General features: G+C 34.3%; 1 protein-coding gene and 1 long non-coding RNA gene across 4 annotated transcripts in view; one reads left to right on the top strand and one right to left on the bottom strand.

Annotated features, from left to right (window-relative positions):
- Positions 1–3659: 3659 nt before the first annotated feature.
- The window catches only part of LOC130050758 (beta-1,4-N-acetylgalactosaminyltransferase bre-4-like), a 51064-nt gene continuing 40417 nt past the window's right edge, over positions 3660–14306 (bottom strand). For 2 of the 3 annotated variants that reach the window (XM_056151209.1, XM_056151208.1), the window contains exons 5-7: positions 12245–12367; positions 11459–11554; positions 3660–8894 (exon numbers count right to left, since the gene is read on the bottom strand). In XM_056151209.1, the coding sequence (XP_056007184.1) occupies positions 8774–8894; positions 11459–11554; positions 12245–12367 (340 nt within the window). In that variant the 3' untranslated portion in view covers positions 3660–8773. The remainder of the gene's footprint in view (positions 8895–11458; positions 11555–12244; positions 12368–14306) is intronic. The other variant, XM_056151210.1, reaches the window with a different exon arrangement.
- LOC130050761 (uncharacterized) lies at positions 7211–10246 on the top strand. The gene is made up of 3 exons (XR_008799017.1): positions 7211–7317; positions 7780–8173; positions 8824–10246. It is a non-coding gene; the product is annotated as an uncharacterized LOC130050761 (long non-coding RNA).

Genomic DNA, 14306 nt, shown 5'->3' with positions numbered 1-14306 from the left:
TTATGATAAGACAAGTAAAATATGTTCTCATTCTTACATTGTGATTTTAACTTCAAGGTAAACAATTTTTGGAGTGATAGTACATCCCCAATGGCATTATGGGCATCATAGGTCTCTCCTAAAAGTTTCTGAACAAGATTATCTTGCTTATAGTTTCCAACATCAGTTTTTGGGATGACCTTTCTCGCAAGCTTCAGTGTGTCAATACAACCTTGAACTGCTTCCTCAAAGTCCTTTAAAAGACTATGTCTATTTAACTGGTGCAATAGAACTGGAATGTCAAAATTTTGAATGTTGTGTCCTATCAGAATTGCATTTGGAAAGTGTGACAAGAACTTAATAAAAAATCTTCAAACATGCAAATAAGTCTAAGACTTGATGTTAGAGTACAAAATGATATACATGTATTGGTATAATGGATGTGATGGATATAAAATATATCAATGAATAAATTAAACTCCATAATATTAATCGTATTTTCTTAAGAACACTAAAACTGTTTGTCGCAAACAAGTTTTCTATTTCTCTTGAAAAACGTGTATGAAACATTCCTAATCGCCATAATTCTATAAATGTATGATAATTTTATAGATGTACGGCTCGTACATCCCCGCGGGTATGTTAAGGCAGGTCATGCTTCATTTATGCACGTAAACTGCATAATTTTGAAAATCTGTCTTACACAGAGAGAGGGAGCTACTAACTCTTAAAAACTATTTTGGTTGTTTACATGAGAACATTTTGTATCATAACAACATGACAAACATGAACTTCCGTATGACGTCATTGCATGACTGTTATAAATAGATCATGGAGGTACCTTAATAGAAAATGTAAAAGTAACACATTATCCCAAGATTTAAATATTGGTCTAACTGGCGATAATGACGGTAAAATACCCATGTTATATCAGAATTACTGATAGAATCCTACCACTTTCAATAAGAAATAATTACTGAACATTTAAACACGAAACAATGACCATCTAGCCCATGTTTTACATTTTGCACTGATGCTATGTAGTTTTCTTTACAAGTTTTCTTAACAGACGATTCTATCAGTAATTGCCGTGTACATTAGTTTATGACCTTTCAAACGGTGTATAAAAAGTCTCTAAAAGTATGCGGCCTAATGTGTTACTTTTGCAGTTTTATTTCAGTCTGTGACAGAGGAAAATCGGATCGACATGCTAAATGGAATGTTTTCTCTGTTAAACAAAATTTTCAATGAATGATATCAGCATACCTTCTTAATATCAATAACTTCTCAGCGTTTCACATATATATTCCATATATTCCATGTCATATATTTCAAATACTCCACATTTTGTCGATATTTGCATGGCACACATAAACAAATTCCTTGCATGTGTCAACGTCACTCGATGTATAGTCATGACGTCATCAGTTTACTTTCATATCGATCAGACAGAAATTACACAACAGCAGTATAGCATTTCGAATTTCGTTGGATCTTAGTAGCTGCATGGTTTATTTTATGCATAAATAAAACTTAAATAAAAAATAAAATCGGAATTTAATATATACTTTGTGATATACTTATTTCAATTATGATGTCACATTGTTTCGCGGACTTTATCGCAGTAAAAATTTTCATAACCTGCCTTAACGTACCCGTGCCCAAGCCGACTCCTCTCTCCCATGGGGATCCGGGTTAAAATAGGTCCTCAGTACCCCTTGCTTGTCGTAAAAAAGGAACCAACCACCCCACCCAACATGTGCACGGTCCCATGCTATCCTGTAAGGTTCTGATCTATAAATAAAGGTAGCGTCATCAAGCTAAAGAGGTTTTCCTCTTAGCAGCCGGTAAAAACGTACACACATGCGCAACCTGCCTTTTCCCAAAGCATCTGGTTTAACCCCATTCCTATACAATTAAAGGGTTAGACAGGTAAGAAAATTCTTGTTTTCAAAGTTCCATATTGATTATAGATATGAACTGAAGAAGTTTTCCATTTTTCGTCAATTTTTTAAGAAAACAATCATGTTTTATCCCAAAACCCCGTAAATGTTCCCACGTATTTATGCCAAACAACTTGATATACAATTTTGCATAAACAAAGGGTTACATACGTTCACAAAGTACTTGTTTGCAAATGCCAATATCATATCCTCGTATATCGGATCCTAAGAGTGTTTCCAGTTTTCAGCTATTATTTTTTTCAAACGTCCATATTTTCTATGTATTATCTGAAGAATATTAGCATTTTCGTCGATTTTTTAAAGAAAAACACACACCATGTTTTAGCCCCAAAACCCGTAAATGTCCCCATGTTAAGGTCAAACAACCTGATATGCATTTTAGTATAATCAAAGGGTCACTTACGTTCACAAAATACTTGTTTGTGAATGTCAATAACATATACGGATATTGGATCTGAAGAGTTTTCCCAGTTTTACGAATTTCATGTTCTTAGCCCCAACACTTTTAAAGATCTCCATGCAAACAATGGTATTTACAGTTAAAAGGTTACATGTTTTCAGAAAATAACTATTTTCAAAAGTACATATCTATATAGGATCTGAAGAAGGTTTTCATATTTCGTCGATCTTTAAAGAAAAATTTATGTTTAGCCCCAAAACTCGAATGTTCCCACATATTTATGTCAAACAACCTGATATATAATCAAAAGTTTATAAAAATTCACAAAATACTTGTTCGTAAATGTCAATAACAGTTTCTCCAGTCTCTTTTATCATTTGTACACATTTCATGGTTTTCCCCCCAAAACTCGTAAACGCTCTGTCCCCTCCCCCACTTAGAAATGTCAAACAACCTGATTTATAATCAAGGGACTATGTACTTTCGAAAAACACTTGTTTGCAAACATTTTGGGGGGTTCCCCATTACCTTTCCTAGCCCATGGTCTACACGCTCTGCCGCTAAAAGTTATTGTATGTTGGAATCCTGCCAAAGGCTCTCTGTCTGATTTAAAGTATACCGAAGGACCGAACCGTAACACAATTAAAGTAATGTTCGAGATAAACAAATTTGAATGCATTTTTAACTTATCAGATGATATGCACAACCTTTTAATAATGAGCGTAGCTGATTCTATTCTTGATTACCATGAACGGGCACGTACTACCTGTTGGGATCCAATCTATAAATAAAGGCTGCGTCATCAAAATTCGGTGCAATACAAAGCCTTTTCCGTAACATCCGGAATATGCTATTCTCTAATTTTTGGAAAAAGTCGACTGATGTTCCGATTAGCTCCAGTAAAAATGTATATGCGCAAGCTTATTTTTCCCAGTAGTATCTTCGGGGTCTACGCAATAAAAAAATCAAAGTACTGATAGTACTGAAAAGCGCTAATCTGACTTCATAAATTCTGTCTGATTGTATATTGTTTAACGTCCCACTCAAGAATTTTTCATTCATAGGAAGACGTAACCATTGCCGGCGAAGGGCTGCAAAACTTAGGCCTATGCTCGGCGCTTATGGTCATTGAGCAGGGAAGGATCTTTATCATGCCACACCTGCTGTGACAAAGGACCTCGGTTTTTGCGGTCTCATTCAAAGGACAGCCCCATTTAGTCGCCTCTTACGACAAGCAAGGGGTACTGAGGACCTATTCTAACCCGGATCACCACGGAACTAAATTTTGTATGAAATGAGAATGAAAAGGAACAACAGAAGTTCATGCATTCTTTATTTTCACACAACTAAATAATACATGTTCTGTAAGGAAAAACAGATATGAATGGGAAACAATGTCCTGAACCGTTAAACATATTATGATATAAACTGTATATGACGTTGATAAACAGAAGCAATTATAACAATTTTGGCCTCATCCGTAAACGAAAAATCTACATCTGGGAACATGAAATTTACAATTTTGGTAAAGGGCTACCGGTTTATTCTAAATATATCTATTTAGTCTGAATTTAGTATCAATAACATTAAAGAAGATGCTATTGAAATGTTTTACACTTAAACACTACATATAACAAGTTTGGCCCGATCCTGGAGTTTACTAAAGTTCATGAAATTTACCATTTTGGTGAAGGCCTCCCTGCTCTACACGACTAAGCAATTATTTTTTTCTTATAGATGTGAGGTTGTAGAGATGAAGATTTTTGAAGACTGGTAAGGTTTTGACAGTGTTCGAAAATTTGAAAAGAATTTGACTGGTAGTTATTGGAAGTTAAAAGTGTTCAATGTGTTAACGCACCACGGACGCTGACCAAATGCAATAGAAATAAGTGGAAAATTTCAAGCCTATCATTCACAACTACATATTTTATAAATAACTTCTGTGTTCTAGTTTTAAAATGCATGAAACATTTTTGAAATACAACTAAAATGAAACTAAGTTTGATAGGAAACAAACAACTGGACACAAAAAAGAAAAATATACATATTGGTTACATATATTAAGTACAATGTAAAAAGTGCCACAAATATTCATGTCAAAACACACCACCATAATAATGAAGGGCTATGAAACACTTTATTCCCCTTTCCAGAAATCATTTAGATGTACAAAAGTAAGCATATTTAGGACTTGTACTACAGCGTTCAGTGCATAATTACTGGTAGCAATCGAAACATGAAAGTAGAGGTATTATTTTGTAATTAATAATGAGGTTGATTCCAATTCAAAATCAGATTGGAGAATTTGTGAATCCAAACACGCCAGAGAAATACAGATACTTTAGGAAGTTATTTAAAAATGTTCATTATGCTTGTGCAAAATTGATAACTCTATACTTGTGTAAAATTGATAACTCTATAAGTGAATGCAGCTTATCAACATGAGTAGAAAGAACTCATTTGTTAACATGAAGATTGCCCAGTTCGCTTTACAAGTGCAAGGGGATATACCAACGACATCCAAAAGCATAGACTTTAAAATTCACCAAAAACGTTTCTACTTAAGTTCATATGACACTAAAAATACAATTATTATTTACATCAATCATATTTCAATCTTCTACGAGTTTCATAAAAACATGAATGATAATACACATATATCTTCAAAACTGACATAATAAAAGAGACTAACATACATGTACATGAATTTAGTAAAATGCACTGCAGTGATTATTTGTGTTATGTAAATTTAAAACAAAGTTAGTACATAGTACTCATCAACGTGTGGTATCGCAATTTCTCACATTTTCTAAAAACAAAGATGTAGCAATTCCTCATGTAATGAGCAAAGATGGATATCTTGTATACGTTTCAATTTGCCACATTTTTATATAGTATCTTAAGATTATAACAAATTCTCATCCAGTTCAATATTTTTGTCACATTTTCTGTATATCTTAGACTTATATCAAATTCTCATCCAGTTCAATATTTTTGTCACATTTTCTATATATCTTAGACTTATTACCAATTCTCATCCAGTTCAATATTTTTGTCACATTTTCTATATATCTTAGACTTATAACAAATTCTCATCCAGTTCAATATTTTTGTCACATTTTCTATATATCCTTGACTTATCGGTTGTCATCAAATATATGTTTCAAGTTCTTACTTTGAATCTCACATTTATGCAATACATAGGTTTTGATATTTCAAGAAATCCTTTGAAATATTTATTAAAAAAATAAACTCACAATAATGTGCCCAACAAATATCTAACTTGTCTCTGCTTTTATTTCAACAGGCTCCCAAATTTCCGCCATACACATATTTATTATAAAGATAATTGATAGACACCTCAAACATTTCAGTCCAGCAGTATATGCCATAATTTTCTTTAATTTTTCAATATCTCTAATTTCTATTTCTACAACATATAATTATGTCTCAAGCATGTCACGAGTTGATTAATTCATTATGACAAACTTCGAGATATCACAGGGGTAATGTAACAATACGATACAGACCTATCTCAAACTCTGTGACAAAATAAATCGATCTTTTAAGATCAGAGTTAGCTAGGCATTTTCAATAACTCTTTCAAAACAAAATATTATAAGTTATAACAGATTATATGAAGATATCAAAAATTATAAATTTCCTGTCTGATCAAGTTCTATCGAGATGCCTTACGGTATTATAATATCATATCTAATAATAAAGATTTCATCAATATCTTATGTAACTGTTACATGCAGGCTTGTAGCTGCCTAGACGCAAGTACACACAACTGCGTACAAATCATTTGAGAGAGTGGGGGGAAAAAAGAGAGCGATATTTGCCGTTCAAATATTTGTGCCTCAAAATAACTCCATAAACACCATGATGTTCACTTAATCGAAGGTAAAGTCCTTTTTGAATTTCTAATATCTAACATCATGTCGAATATCACTTTAACGTACAGCATATATACATGTAGTAGACTAATTATGATATTGCTTGTTATCACTAACCTTTAGCATATGTAGCAGTCGAAAAGGACTGAAGAAAAAGTGGGCAACATAACAAAACAAATGCTAAGTTAGTCTTAGTCCAAGTGAGTTGGCATAGTAAAATAATTTTGTGAATTCTTTTTATTTTGGACATGGACAAGAAACCCTTATTTTATGCACAAATATAGGTTACTTCATCAGTAAAACCTAGGAGCTTCCGGTGTTCTCAGAGGCGGACCCCTAAACCCCTTGTCATACTCTGTACACTTCATTTTCTTTCTGGCTACGCACCTGACATGTACTTACTAAACACTAGTAATAATATCGATATTAGGAATATTCTATTTGCATAAATATTACCAGGGTTGCCACTAGGGATTTTTCAAGGCGATTTCCGAACTAATGGTTTATGAGCAGCTCGAGTTCCATGAAATATTCATAAATCCTTTGTATCAGGTCTTCGTAGTAAAAAGCAAAATGAGTAGTAATGTTTCTGCAACCCAATTCAGAATTAACATAAGCTGATACTTTCCTCTGTTCGAATTATTCTCGAAAAATTGCAAAACATGTCGTACGAGTTCATAATTCTGATTATTTATCTAATGCATAATTGTAGTATAATTAGATTATCAATCAAATAATGCATCAAATTTGATATAATCAAATACGCTATTTGGCCTCGGATTAGCAAAAACAATTTTGCAATCGTCCCCGTGGTCAGCAGTATGTAAGTAGTATAACGAGACTAGATAGGGGGTTCAAATGAGTACACTTTTGCAGGCTATCGGGCTCAGCAGTGCAGGAGTCGATAGGGGTTCAACTGAGTGCGGTCGATAGTGCAGGTGTGAGCGAGTCGAGAAGTCCGGGTGCCAAGTGCAGTCAAGCTAGAGCACCAGATGTCAGCTGCAGATGTCCGATGGAAGGCAGGTGTAAGCTGGAAGCCATGCCGACCGGATGCCAAGTGCGGTCGATAGTGCAGGTATTAACGAGTGAAGTTTGCCGAGGGCCAAGTGCGGTCCAGCTAGAACGTTAAGGTGAAGTCATGAATACAGGGAATAGGGCTACGTGTTACTTTCCCAAGTTTTATCAGTGTTTGAAAGAATGAAAACATTTTTTTAAAGTTTACACATGTATTGAATGAACAATTTGAACAATAAATTGAACAGAATTTTTAAAGTCCTCTGAACGGGGTACTTTCGCTTTGACTTCTCGGAAAAGCGGATATTTTCTGAAAGTTTTTTTTTACTTTGTTTCGTAAAATAGCTCATTTTTACAATGAGCTCAGATATTTGCCAGTTCTATAGAATTGAATTTGGTCAACATGCAAAGAGTTTATCATTGTTTTAAAGGGAAAAAAACATTTTTTAAAGTTTACACAGATATTAAATGAACAATTACTAAAGTATTATAAAAGTCTGATCACAGTTTCACACAATTATAGTCTATCAAGAGCGGGATCATGCAGGTGTCAGGTGTAGGCCAGGATCAGCTGTAAGTCACGTGTCAGGTGTGGGCGTTTCAAGCTGCCCATGTTGGAAAGTGCGGTGGAGCTAGAAAGTTATTCACTTTCAGCATCATGTCTGAGAGGATTCAGGATTTAGAGAGAAACAGAAGGGAGCAGCGATTTAGAACAACATCTCCTGTTACAGCGAACGCGTGAATTACAACTCCGCAGAAGGAAAAGGGAGCGAGAATTGTACAGCAGGAACGGACAACGGGACGGAAGACAGAACGGAATGGAAAACGGAAAATATTATATACAATGTCATGAGCTCAGCACTTTGTAAAATCAAAAGGCTTATATAACAAAGGAAGCAGGAATTACAGAGAGATCGGTAAGTCTTCCTCAGAACACACCGCTTCCTATACTTTATACTAAAGCATAACTATATTACAACCATAATAACTTATCATGAAAAATATTAAGCTAGCGCATGTCGGTACCACCATCTCCCCTTTCCCGGCTTTGTCATTTACTGACCACCATATCTCCCCCGATTACGACAGTAAAGTTTGTTTCACAAAATACATAATTGAATTAATATAGATATACTGAAAAAGATGTAGAATATAATGCAACCTCTTTTCAAATTGTACTACTTAATTCAGACTGCCACCTTAAGAAAAGGTTTTATGAGCATGTCCAATGACTAAACACATAAACAACATCAAAGAAAGTTAATTTGTAAAAAGTAACAGACACCTAGAAAGAAAATCGCGATGAAATCATGTAGTGAGATAATCATAACGAGATTCACTGGTGTAGTAGTACACCTCACGGTCTGCATCTATATGTAGTTGGAAAAAAGCTTTCCGGAGCTAATGTTTCTATCTTTACTAAATTAGAATTAGATTTATGATCAAGCGAGCCGTTTCTTCTCTCTCAACACTGACAATCTCATTAAATTTATTTACAATAATACACGTAGAAAATATCAATCTATGACAGTTAATTTTGTGAATAATTGATGTACTTCTACTTTAGGAGGAATATACACCAGACTGGATAATCCATCCATTGGGAATCGGCTTTCACTGTCTTCCAGAAGACTGAATCTACAACAAATATATAAACTATAAGTATATAGATATTGAGTAAAAGCGATTATTTTCTATTTTGTACGAGACAGGCTACTGACAAACAAGTTGATGATGCAAAAATTTCAGCAGTCTCGTTTAAAGTCAGCATTTCGCAAATTCTATGGTCGTTATAACGAGCTAGTTTGCCATTACAACCTATCATTGGGCTGTCTGATGTGTTTCATACTGATTGTCAGGCCGTTCTTAGCACACTGATTTTGACTACGGATAACTCCGTTAACCTGATCAAGATATAGGGCTCACGGTGGGTGTAACCGGTCGACAGGGGATGCTTACTCCTCCTGGGCACCTGATCCCACCTTTGGTGTGTTGGCCCAACTCTCTATTTTGTATTGCTTACAGTAGATCGCCTTGGAATCAGCCTCCTTTCTAATGTTACTCTCATTCAGATTAGTCCAAAAAATAATTTGAGAAGTATGTTTTTTGTGAATAAACATTGTATTCTTTGTGCACTGATTTTGACTACGAATTACTACGTTTACCTCATGAAGACATAGGGCCCATGGTGGATGTGCCCGTTCGACAGGGATTGCTTACTCCTCCTAGGTACCTGATCCCACCTTTGGTATATCCAGGGGTTCATGTTTGTCTAACTCTCTAGTTTGCATTCCTTATAGGGTTTTGAGATTGATCACTGTTAGTTATCTTAACCTTTCCTGTGCAATCTTTCCAAAACCCCACCCATTCACCCCATGTCATAATGTATTTTAAAGTTATGATACTGGCTGCTGGTCCCCCCCCCCCCCAAGTACCCGTTCTCTGTTTTACATGTAGTATACGAGACGCTATGCTGCTACCTGCTAATTTTGTGCAGCATACCAACTTAACTGATTCAATGTGTATTGGTAAGTTGCCAGTGAATTTGCATCTGCTTTAATCTGTTTTGTGCAATTAAACTATGGCCGTACATTTTGTAAATATTAACAAAACTGATTGCGTAATTGCGCAAACTATTGGGTTAATCTAACATACTATAACAAGCAACTATTCGTGGTTAACCCGGGTCGGTCAATTTTGAACTTGTTGCATTTTCTTTGTTGATTGAAGTTGCATTTGTGTAGAGTAGCTCAGATATCTTCCGATTGGCATCCAACAAATTCTTTTCACTCACCAAATAAAGTTTAAAGTAGTTTCGCCTGTTGTTGTTGTTTCTCTGCCTCAATAAGCATTTCAAAGAAATTTATTTCAAATATATCAAAGTACTGTTTTAACATATATTTATACGTGTTGCTCAATACGTTTCCAGGGCAACTGTGCTATCATTCTATGTGGATTAAATTTGATGATGAACATTCATTATGTGAAGGTTTCATACAAGCTAAAAAGATGTATATTTATCTACACAACACTTGTATCATTTTAACGGAAAATGGGGTAGTACTTTACATAAAAATGGTCATTTTTTTTCTAATAGATGAAAACGTGTCAGCTGTGTTAGATTTAACCACATGTTGCTTCTGAAGATGACAAAACTTCTCACAAGCAATATTATGACACATATACCAATCCATACGGGTGTACGTCGAGACCTTAATGAAAGGTGAATATAACGAACAGCGATCAATTCCATAACTCCTGAAAGCAATACAAAATAGAGAGTTGGGCAAACACGGACCCTGGATGAGGACAGAGGTGGGATCAGGTGCCTAGAATATAAAGAATGGCCTTATCATTGATTTGATATAAAATGTTATGAGATTGATCACTGCTGCATTAGTCTCTCCTTTTGTGTCAATCTGAAATACCCATAATATTCATAAGGAACGGTAGCTGTGGTAATCATAGCATTGCATTTATTATAAAGCCACATCAATAACAATGCGTTACAGCCTCTATCACTTAAGACATATTTAGACATTCTATCAAAAACATGGGTTAATCAACTTTAAATGATGATGTACTGTCCATTTTATTCGAACCTTGAGTTCAGTTGAATTCTTGTGAAGACAAGTACTTAGTTGTACTATCCGCAAAATATGACTGAACAATGTGGAGATGGCATTGAACACGAAATCATTATCGAAATATCTAACAAAGGATAGTCATTCTCATTCTAAAATCAGAGAATGGCAACGATCAAACAAGTAAATGTCCATTAATTTTTATTTGGCGTCAATGTTAAAGTTCAATGTTTACACCTACATCGACAAATATTTTAAATGATTGAACAGTTTCTCAAGAACCATAAGTCTACAATGTGATTGGGCTCTTTATAAGCAAATATTGTTATGTACAAAAGTGTTCAGATTCTAATTCATAATTTTAGATAGTGGTTTATTGAAATTAAAAGCTATATTCTGGAGTAAAAACTACAAAAGCATTTTTTTTTTCAAATTAATACACATAAGAATCTTCAAATAGTTTGGATTCGGATTTATTCAAACATGACCCTTAAGTAAATGAGGCGATACAATAAGGGTTCAAGATATGCGAGTAATACCTATGCATGAGTTATGTGAGTCAGAAGGACTTAGTAGGCAGTGAATGGGAACATCGTACTATACTTTGCAGCCACGTACCTAGCAGTGTTGACGGGAGTGCGTCTATGCTTCAGCATTGTGTATCTAGCTAATGATTCTCTGTAACGGTATATCGACAATCCATTAGCAATAATTCTGAAATACAATAAGAAACCTTGATAATCAGTTGGTAAAGAGAATGTCATGATAATATGTTAAATGAACGTGGCTTATTATAATTTCCTCACTATGTTGATATCCACCAACTTGTAAATAGATTCGCCCAAACGTAAATTAACCTAATTTAAGGTGGTTCCACCCTCCTGTGACGTCATAGGTTGACAAAATCTTGATTTGATTAAACTTTGTACAAGATAGAAATTTATCTTTTGGGAGGATTTTATTCACTGGGTAATAATAAATAATAAAATAATAAATAATAAAATGGTTTGGTAAACTAATTGATACTGAAAAAGTTTATATTTTCTATAAATATTTGACAAATGTTGTCAAGGGCAATGATTCATTTGCTGGTACTTTCTCTATTGTACATATATGTATATCCACCATTAATATTTATATAATTCATAAAGAAGTAGTGTTTTGAAACTATCAGTATTTTGTCATTTTAACCAGTTTTTATGTATTTTTATCATGCTGTCTAATGAAAATGTGCTGACACACACTTTTTTGTGTATCTGACGTCTTTAAATAGGTGGCAATATATACATTTTCTTTGATTACCGATTGAATCAAAGCAAATTAAGAGGTATTAATTTTGTTTGCTTTGAATCTTTATTGTTTAAGTCACACATGATGGAGCTACCTTAAGGCTAGAACAGGTACCTATAACTCATGTCGTCATCCTCTCCTCCCCAATTAACGAAGGCATTTGACCAGCCATTGACCATTTCAAACTCTCTTTTCCTCCAAGCTGATACCCCTCCAATTAATTTGTCGTCGGGCAATCTATTTATGAATGCATTAACTTTCATGGATAAGTTATAATTTACGAATCACTGTTATTTCAATTCTATATTATGCTGTTGTTGGTTTTCATGTTGGTAAACTTTGATCCTTTTCAAACAAAGGAAATCAAAAGTTTAGTTATGAACTTTGAATACACATACACACACCACATATAGATAGATAGAAAGGTAGAGAGATAGAGAGATAGACAGACATATAGATAGACAGATATATAGATATATTGATAGACAGAAGAACACGATTAAACAACGAAAAAAGTCAATCAATAGACACAGATCTCGCATTAAAATCAACAATCCAAGAGGTGAGTGGGAGAGAAGTCTAAGGAAAAAGATACTGTATTATATTTCAAGGTAATATATTTTTCAAGGTCAGATAAATTAAAGCTGCAATCTAGAAATTCTGATGCAACATAAAGAGCTGTGCGAATCCGAATTTATGTTAATTTAGAATAATGTTTCATCATAGTTTAGTGGTCTCAAGATGATATATTAATGATATACTAGTCTTCAAGGTATTGAAGACTAGTCATGTAATATATGTCTTTTGAAAAAGCGTCGAAAGTTTGAAGTTTAAATAACCAACAAGGTCGTGGCCTTTTCAGTGCTTATATATATAGATAGATAGATAGATAAATAAATAGATAGATAGATAAATAAATAAATAGATATAGATATACTCACTGGATCATATGAATGTAATGTCTTCAATTCTTAATCAAATTGATTAATCTATGATCATCAACGACTATTACTTGACTATATCACGAAAGGTGAATAAGAAATACAAAATAAAAGAGTTGGGCAAAAACGAGGAATAAGCTTTCCCTGTAGATTGGTCACACCCGCTGTGAGCTGAGCTCTATTTCTTGATCAGGTAAATGGAGTAATCCGTTGTCAAAAGCGTGTACTTTCTAAATTTTCACACGCAATGATACATGTGTGGAATGTGTCTAAAATAGTCCACCGGATTTATCGAACGTATTTTTGTTCGCTCCAACGTTTACTCTGATGCAGTCACCTGGTGTGTGTTGATAATGTAGTTTTAGTGCCATTTTATTCATTATCATTTTAAAGCGCCGCGCACCTGCGCCAGCGAATTGTAGGGTTGAGCAGTTATTGAATCAACGACCCCTATCAGCTAATATAGTATTCCAAACAAATGGGGTAACTACAAAATGTATGCATATTACAAGTCAAGAATCAGTGTTTAAAGAACAGCCTAAAAATTGGCATGAAACACGTCAGACAGCGTGGTTTGGAAGTTTGTAAACAAGTAGGCGGAGAAATTATTGGACCGAGTAGCTTACCTACATGTATGACTTATTTGAAATGGAGTACTAAACATCGTTAATTTTAGACAGATTACATTATTGACTGTTGACTGAAATGAATTTATATTAATTTGTTGATATTTCACATTAGTCAGCATCTCACAATTTCTATGGTTGTTATAACGATCTAGTTTGCCAATACAACCTATCATTGGGTTAAATGCTGTCTGACGTGTTTCATATCGATTGTTAAACCGTTCTTGATACACTGAGTTTGACTACAGGTAACGGCGTTTACCTGATCAAGATATAGGGCTCACGGCTATTTTGACCGGTCGACAGGTACCTGATCCCAACTCTGGTAATCCCAGGTGTCCGTGTTTACCCAACTCTCTATTTTGTAATGTTCATACATGTAGTTGTTATGAGATTGATCACTATTCGTTATCTTCACCTTTCATTAGTGCACTGTACATAAATGTATTCATTGTATTGATCAAAAAACGAAAACAGTGATGAGGCCTATGAACTTTATGGATTATCATTTCGTTTACAATGTCCACTGATACAAAAATCGTTCTTGTGTTATGCTAAGTAATCGTATTTAGAATCAAACTTTTATATCAGAGATAACGTTATGAGAGA

This window comes from Ostrea edulis, chromosome 10 (genome assembly GCF_947568905.1).
Source record: "Ostrea edulis chromosome 10, xbOstEdul1.1, whole genome shotgun sequence".
Taxonomy (NCBI): Eukaryota; Metazoa; Mollusca; class Bivalvia; order Ostreida; family Ostreidae; genus Ostrea; species Ostrea edulis.
Note: the sequence above shows the minus strand (reverse complement) of the source record. Positions and strands in the feature narration are given on the sequence as shown.